The sequence below is a fragment of the Panthera uncia genome (genome assembly GCF_023721935.1).
Source record: "Panthera uncia isolate 11264 chromosome A3 unlocalized genomic scaffold, Puncia_PCG_1.0 HiC_scaffold_11, whole genome shotgun sequence".
Taxonomy (NCBI): Eukaryota; Metazoa; Chordata; class Mammalia; order Carnivora; family Felidae; genus Panthera; species Panthera uncia.
The window spans coordinates 93,611,936-93,620,911 of NW_026057578.1; the positions used below are offsets into that span (position 1 = coordinate 93,611,936).

An 8,976-nucleotide genomic window follows, 5' to 3' on the forward strand; every position below is an offset into this window, starting at 1 on the left:
AGATGTAACTTCTAATGTGTCCAGTCACTGCATGGGATGTACTTTGGTCACAAAACATGTCAAGAAGTTAAAGTGAGAGCAGGTCACATCACATAGGGGAACCACAGAGTGTTAGGTCCCTTAGCTTAAAAACTTTGCTAATCACCTTGCAGGGAGAAGGTTGTATATATCTAACTCCCATTTGCTAATGCAGCTATAGCCCATCAATCTCAACAAGGAGAAACATTCTTACAATTCTTCATTTAACTGCAATGGATACATTTCCTTAGCCAGCTGTTAATTCTTTCCTTTTACTAGGTCACTTGTAAAATCCTGGCTGAAAGGGAGTCTGGGAAATGTAGTTTTGAACTTTTCCAGCATATATAGTCCAGGAAGTGAAGCAGGTTGAAACAGATATTGAATGCTTTTGTATACAATATATATACCACACTGCCAAACTGGTTAAAGACAGAAAAGAGGTGAAATAAAAACATACCTGGTCTTAGAGTCTAACGATGAGCTTCTAAACCTACTCTAAGTTGTGACTTGTAGTATTTTAAAAGTTATCCTACCCAACAGTGTGGCATTATGGTACAGTCTTTAAGGACTTCATCACTTAAGCAAGTATAAACTTGTGAACATTTAGACCTCTACATGCACCAGCTCTCTCATCATAAAATGCAGTGACAATAACTGCTCCCTCTAGGGTGCTTGTGAGTTAAATGGGGAAATACAAAGTTCTTAAAATAGTTTGCCACAGAGTGAGCATCAGTATTTCATTAGCATGTGGCTATAAGGGTCTTACTGAATGCTCTCTGACCTACAAGAACCTAACATAATTATTTTTGTAGGAGGAATGTTCAAGACCTGAAAATAGTTAAATAAATATTCAAGCCCAACGAATACCTCAGGAAAGGCAGTGCAGCATGGCTATGTCTCTCTGCTTAGCTGCCTGCATCCCTACGAATCTTGAGCTCAAGCTCTAGAAATGCTCTATAAAAAGATACTTCCACGGGAACAGCCATACAACTGAGATGTGACCCTGAATACCCTTTTATTCTGCAGTTCCTGCCAAATGCCTTTTAAACATTTGAGTAATTGTCACTGTTACCAATCAGCCTAATGTAATAACATGAGATGTTCCACTTTGGAAAACTTGTTACATTGGGATTCTTACATGCTAAAAAGAGCTTGGGCTTTCCAGGTATTGGAGTTTTAGAAAGCTGTGCCTTATAGAGTACCCTCTTTTTTTAATCTTTTTACCTTGGGATTAAGTATAGAAGAGAATGACTTCTTTGTAGCTTGTTCACTTTGTCACGTAATAATTTTCTCTTTTTGGTCAATATTGAATATTTGCACAAGCACAACACTGTTTGAACTGTGCAGCTACACCACCATCTTGTGAATGATGTGCTGTGACTAACCCAGATGTATTTCTTTGTCCTCCCACTTTAGCTGGACAGTGCCACATCACTCATCCAGGCAGCTAAAAACCTGATGAATGCTGTTGTCCTCACAGTGAAAGCATCCTATGTGGCCTCAACCAAATACCAGAAGGTCTATGGGACAGCAGCTGTCAACTCACCAGTTGTGTCTTGGAAGATGAAGGCTCCAGAGAAGAAGCCCCTTGTGAAGAGAGAAAAACCTGAAGAATTCCAGACACGAGTTAGACGAGGTTCCCAGAAGAAACACATTTCGCCTGTACAGGCTTTAAGTGAATTCAAAGCAATGGATTCATTCTAGGACGATAGGCTTTAATAAAGAAAGCATTTTTTCCCCTTTCCTTTTCTTTTTAATCCCGTTTTTGTATGCATACCTGCTGACTCGTATGCCTCTGGCATGGGGTAATTAAGGGAGCAGTGTCTGTTTGCATGTAAGATAAGACGTGATCAATACTACTGATTCATCAGTAGCCAGGGAGGGAACAGGGACTACCTGTCCTGAGGTGGCACAGAGCTGTCCTTTGCAACATTCTCATAAAATTGGGCAAAGAGTTCGCATCGCAATGTTTATGGGAGTGGGTGGGATGGGGATAATAAACTTAATTCTACAAAAGCAAACTCTAATGCATGCAAGAATCATTAGGTTGGCAGGTATCTTAATAAGTGAAAAATCTGGAAGTGTAATGGTAGAACATAAAGCTTGTATTGCTTCTGTTTCAGTGCAAAAATGTACTAGCCAATACGCTCAAGTGTGTGGCCCACAAATTGAACAATTTAACTTTGAAGTCACATCCATGATATTATGTGGATTTTTTACTAAGGAGAAACTAACTCATCCAGCCAAAATGTCTCTTTTAATCTGTATTCTATTCTTTCTCTCGTAGTACTGCCATTACTAGTGCTCATATTTTCAATTTCTCCCCCTTTGCTGAAAATAAACACTCATTTGAGACAATTCTAATCCTTCTGGGAGCACTGGAAGCACAATATGGTGATAATTCTTTTCCTTTAAAAAATGTGAACTATGGTATCGCTAGAAATAGGAGGCCCAGTGGTGGAATGTTAGAAGAATGGAAACTGACGACATGTGAAGGTTTAGAGGCAAATACATAGGTGTAGCTTGGAGTGCTGGTATCTAATATGCCATTGTATCCACTAACTCAAAATAAACACATATAATCTGGACATCTGAAGAATGCTTCTTTTTTTAATGCATACTTAATAAAAGAAGTGCATTTTGTTTTTTTAGAAATTGGAGGTAAAAGGGTGATATCTCTGTGTCATCTCTACAGTCTAGAAATTGTTTTGGTTTTTATTTCATGTTTTCCTACTTGTTTTTTATTCACTTTCAAATAATCTAAAATGACAGTGTCATGTCTGAGACTTATCTGGGCCATATTCAGCCCTGGGATAAACTTAAGAAACATAATGTGTTCTCAAAAACTGGAAAAAGTCAAGGTTTGTAGGGAGGCTCATTAATTACAAAATATTTGAATTTTGAAAAGAAGGCCTCTGTCCCATTAGCAAGGAAAAGTTGGCTGTAGTCTTTCAGCTATGGCTTGAGAAGTGAGGGGAAAAAAAAAAAAAAAAAACCTAAATGTTCATCTGAGTGCCCAAAACTCCTTCATTTGAATGATCCATACAGGTTAGCATATTACATTATGTCTCCAGAAGACTTCGGGTAAAATAAGGTGTGTTTCTTAGCAACATGATAATGCATCGGGAGTCATGGACACATATGCTGTGTTATTTTAGGTGCAAGGTCCTAAAGAGAAGAGACCTAGGAGTTGGGGAAGGAGAGAAGCTTAGTTAAAATTTTATTAAGATATGATCCTACTCACCATCTGGACTCAAAATGATGTATCACAATCAATGCTGTAGACGGTTTTCAACACTATTATACAGCTATTTCAATTAGACTGCCCCCTTAATTTGCATACACATTGAGAGAGGCACTCATCGGCACTCATTCCTTCACACGTATTTATGGAATGACTTCTTGGAGCCAGGTCCTAAGCTGAACCTACCACCCAGTGAACTTATTGGCATCCTTCCTTATTAAGATTTGAATATGGCATCACGTTCCGGTTTTGTGCATTATTCTACTATGATTTAACAGGCTGAAGGAAGTAAATATTCTTCAGACCAGCCAAGAAACTTGAAATCAGAGACTCCTTGACAAATCCTAAAATATATTCGGCAGGCATTAGAGAAACATAGAGAATGCCTTTGACTTTATTCTATAAATTTTCAGTGTTTTAATACATGATTATGAACAATGTTTATGTGTGTGTGTTTTCTAGAAATCAGTCCTTAATTTTTACTTATTTTGTCAGTGCTCCCTGAGTAAACATTATCATTATCCACCATTGTTCTTATGATCAAGGAGAGTACCTACTCAATAAGTTAATATAGACACTTTGAGAGCACTACAACAATGAAAAGGTTTATTGTTTATTTCCTTGCCTTAAGAAACATAAGTCTAGTTGATATGATATATAGAGAAACGAGAACTTTAAGTAAATATGCCAAGAAACCACTATGTGCCAAATGAATGGGATAAATTGGTAACTACTCAAAAAATGAAAACACATTGAGTACTAAATTATTTGGGGAAGGATTAATGGAAGAGGTATGAGTAAACAATAAATATATTCTAAATGAGTGAAAGATATAATAAATTTGGTGATGACTGGGGTGGAAATTCAAGAAAAAAGCACATACCTCAAGGTCTGGAGACAAGCAAAGTTGCAGGAAACACGAGCTTCATGTTGGGACTAGTGGGAAATAAATGTGGAGATGTGGTACAAGGCTAAACTAGAGAGGGTCATGAAGGACTGTGACCATTATCCAACAGGTAATACGGAAGGTTTCTTTGTCTTGTTTTTGTTTATGTTTTTGTTTTGTTTTGTTTTGGAGAGCAAGCATGTGCAAGCTGGGAAAGTGCAGAGGGAGAGAGAGAGCAACCTAAGCAGGCTCTATGCCCAGCACAGAGCCTGATGTGGGGCTCGATCTCACAACACTGAGATTATGATCTGAGCTGAAATCATGAGACATTCAACCAACTGAACAACCCAGATGCTCCAAGTAATACAGAGTCTCTAAGTGGGGTGATGGTACACACAAAGCAGTGCCTTCATAAGATGTAACTGATAATATGAGGGATATGAAGGCTGAAAGGGACTGATGTTAGGTGGGACAACTGTGGTAGAACTAAAAGAACGAAATAAAGATTACTTCTTGAATAACTAGATGTGGGGTAAGAGAATGATTAAAGTATATAATTTATTCAGGTTGACTAAAGAGTCAGAAAACTGAAAATTATCTACAAAGGATAAACATAAGCTAGAAAAAAACTGAATATATGGTACATTTGAGGAAACATGGTTCTTAATCCCAAACAAATGGAGTTACTTGGGGTATTTGCTACAGAAATTGCATTTTAGAATGCATGAGGATAGATATTCCTGATGGGAGGAAACTAAATAAATCTCAATTTCCTTTGACTCTCTGTTCAAGGATTGATGGTTCAAAAGATAAAATTCTTATAATCTTTAAGGACATAAAATAACCAGGGAAACATAAGTTATCTACAGGTCTGTAGTTTCTTTTCATTAAGTGTTCAAGAATATGATGTCAACTTTATTTTTAGAAGTTTTATAAACAATAAGATCATGCTTTTAGCCCAGGGAGAAATAGCCTATATAAGTGGCATCATCATGGTCATCAATTTTTTAGCATAAGTAATATGGCACTTTGCAGACACTTGAGGTATAAAGATCTATAAAGTACTGTATATAGTTGAATCATCAAGCAAAATAAGCACTTAGAAATACTGTGACAATAAACTGTCATCTCTAAATTTGCCAGTGATAGATTATAAGTCATTTGATTTTTATTGCTGTGTCATTACATATTAACCAAGTGAAAGGGGTCAGTATTTACTCGTCATCTAGAGGATTTTTAAAGGTAACAAGAGGAAGTGAATTACCTACTGAAGGCTGTTAGTAATAATATATTTTTTGAATACACTAGTGCTGAGGAGTGCCATCAGTAAGATGGTGGACTAGGATACTCTAGGCCCTTGTTTCCAAATGGAAACCCAGAGTAAATAACAACATACTGACCACAGTATCTTTGTGGTAGCTCTAGAAACTAGTTAAGGATTTGTAGCAACCAAGCAAATGTCAACCAACAAGAAGTCACATTCCATAGGGAAAGAAATTTTGGAGTGTTATTGCTCACCCGTGCCCTGCCTCTTCCCTTGCACAGCATGGTCAGTGGAAAGCTGTCCAGTTCCTAGTTCCTCCCATGCAATAGAAAGGAAAAGTGAAACTTGTTTGCATTTCTCTGGCCATTTAGGCCTTCCTGAGGAACTGGTTCCTGTTTTGCTTCACTTGGAGCACTGGTGGAAATGGGGCATATTTGGATATCAGGTTGGAAGCCACTGAAAGCAGTGGAAGTCACCATGGCCATGTAAGAGCTACAGGGAGACTGCAGGCATGTAGCCTCCTAGAGACAAGAAATTATGGGCAGAGGAATACAATAGAACATCTAAGACCTTGAAGTCAGCCACGTATAGGGAAGGGCTTTGGGGGTGGGGGGTGCACACACACAGGCTCAGGGAACAGGCTTGCTTAGAAATGCTTGATAAGACCATAAGCCTTCCTTCCAGGTTGATTAATGAAGGTCTTTTCCTTCACAGAGCCAATAAATAAAGGCTTGAAAAGCCCCCCCTTTTTTTATTACCACTTATATGTTGCCTACAAGTGACTCACATTACATCTAAGCAAACACACAGGTTGAAAGTGAAAAGATGTTGGCAGGGAGGAAATCCATATACATATACATAATAACCAAAAGAAACTAGGGGTGGTTATTCTAATATCAAAGAAAATATACATTAAGTCATAGAGCTGTTGCTAAATACAAAGGACACTACGTGATAATTAAAAGGTCAATGCACCAGAGAGATATAAACATTCGTGCACCAAACATCAAAGCTCCTAAGGCAAGCACTGACAGGATTAAAGAAATAGCCACAGAGTAATAGTAGGAAACCTTGATACCCCACCTTCAATAATGGGTAGAACAACCAGACAGAAAATCAAAAAATAAATAGAAAACTTGAACAACACTATAGACCAATTGGACGTAACAGACATTTGCAGAACACTCCACCCAACCTCAAGTGCACATGGAACATTCTCCAGGAACTGGCAAATAAGTTTTAATTAATTTTAAAAGACTGAAATTATACAAGGTATTTTTTTCTGATCACAATGGAATGAAACTAGAACAGCAGAGAGAATACAAAAATCCTCAAATGTGTGGAAATTAAACAACAACCAACCAAATTGTCAAAAAATATCACAAGGGAAATTAAAAAATACATTGACAAAAAAATTAAACATGTCAAAACTTAAAACTTATGGGATGAAGTAAAAACTGTGCCAAAGTGTAAATTTATAGTTCTAAATAATTTCAGTAAAATAAAATCTTACATCAACAACCTAAATTTATACCTCAACTGAGGCACCTGGGTGGCTCAGTCAGTTGTGTCTGACTTCAGCTCAGGTCATGATCTGTGGATGTGTGTTCGAGCCCTAATGTGGCTCTGCGCTGACAGCTCAGAGCCTGCAGCCTGCTTTGCATTCTGTGTCTCCTTCTCTCTGCCCCTCCCCTGTTCACTCTCTCTCTCTCTTTCTTAAAAACTGAATAAAACAGTAAAAAATTTAAATGTATACCTCAAAGAACTAAGAGGGGGGGAAAAGCTAAACCGAAAGTTAACAGAAGAAAGGAATAATAAAGACTAGACCAGATATAAACAAAATAGAAAATAGAGAAATGGGGAAAAATAAAAAACAAGTACTATGAACAACTCTTCACCAATAAAATTCATAATCTAGATGAAATAGCCAAGTTCCTAGAAACACACAACCTAAAAATACTGAATGATGAAGAAAAAGAAAATATGAAAAGTACTAGTAAGGAGATTGAATCAATAATCAAAAATTTTCCTCCAAAACCAGAGATGCCACAAAAAGGAGAACTATAGACCAATTTTCCTGATGAACATGGATGCAAAAATACTTAACAAGATATTAGCCAACTGGCTGAAAAAATTCATTAAAAAATTATTCACCACGACCAAGTGGGATTTATACCTGGGATGCAGGGCTGATTCAATATCTGCAAAAAAATTCACGTGATTCATCACATCAATAAAAGAAAGGACAAAAACCATATGATCCTCTCAATAGATGCAGAGGAAGCATTTGACAAAATACAGCATCTTTTCTTGATAAAAACCCTCAAGAAAGTAGGGATAGAAGGAGCCCTAAAGATCATAAAAGCCATATATGAACGACCCAACGCTAATATCATCCTCAATAGGGAAAAACAGAGAGCTTTCCCCCTAAGGTCAGGAACAAGACAGGGATGTCCTCTCTCACCACTGTTATTCAACATAGTATTGGAAGTCTTAGCCTCTGCAGTCAGACAACACAAAGAAATAAAAGGCATCCAAATTAGCCAGGAGGAGGTCAAACTTTCACTCTTCGCAGATGACATGATACTCTATGTGGAAAACCCAAAAGATTTCACAAAAAAACTGCTAGAACTGATTCATGAATTCAGCAAAGTTGCGGGATATAAAATAAACACACAGAAGTCGATTGCATTCCTATACACCAACAATGAAGTGACAGAAAGAGAAATCAAGGAATCGATCCCATTTACAGTTGCACCAAAAACCATAAAATACCTAGGAATAAATCTAACCAAAGAAGTGAAAAAATCTATACACTAAAAACTATAGAAACCTTATGAAAGAAATTGAAGAAGACACAAAAAAATGGAAAAAGATTCCATGCTTCTGGATAGGAAGAACGAATATTGTTAAAATGTCGATACTACCCAAAGCAATCTACATATTCAATGCAATCCCTATCAAAGTAACACCAGCATTTTTCACAGAGCTAGAATAAATAATCCTAAAATTTGTATGGAACCAGAAAAGACCCTGAATAGCCAAAGCAATCTTGAAAAAGAAAACCAAAGCAGGAGGCATCACAATTCTAGACCTCAAGCTATACTAAAAAGTTGTAATCATCAAGACAGTATGGTACTGGCACAATAACAGACACTCAGATCAGTGGAACAGAACAGAGAACCCAGAAATGGACCCACAAACGTATGGCCGAGTAATCTTTGACAAAGCAAGAAAGAATATCCAATGGAATAAAGAGTCTCTTCAGCAAATGGTAGTGGGAAAACTGGACAGCGACATGCAGAAAAATGAACCTAGACCACTTTCTTACACCATACACAAAAATAAACTCAAAATGGATGAAAGACCTCAATGTAAGACAGGAAGCCATCAAAATCCTTGAGGAGAAAGCAGGCAAAAACCTCTTTGATTTTGGCTGCAGCAACTTCTTAACATGTTTCCAGAGGCAAGGGAAACAAAAGCAAAAATTAACTACTGGGACTTCATCAAAATTAAAAGCTTCTGCACAGTGAAGGAAACAAAAGGCAACTAACAGAATGGGAG

The 8,976-nt window shown here is 37.3% G+C and overlaps 1 protein-coding gene across 3 annotated transcripts in view; it reads left to right on the forward strand.

Moving 5' to 3' along the window:
• Positions 1 to 1,762, forward strand: part of CTNNA2 (catenin alpha 2) — a 1,105,968-nt gene extending 1,104,206 nt beyond the window's left edge. For all 3 annotated transcript variants that reach the window (XM_049651803.1, XM_049651801.1, XM_049651802.1), the window contains one exon: positions 1,435 to 1,762. In XM_049651803.1, coding sequence (XP_049507760.1) covers positions 1,435 to 1,722 — 288 coding nt within the window. In that variant the 3' untranslated portion in view covers positions 1,723 to 1,762. The remainder of the gene's footprint in view (positions 1 to 1,434) is intronic.
• The last annotated feature ends 7,214 nt before the right edge of the window (positions 1,763 to 8,976 follow it).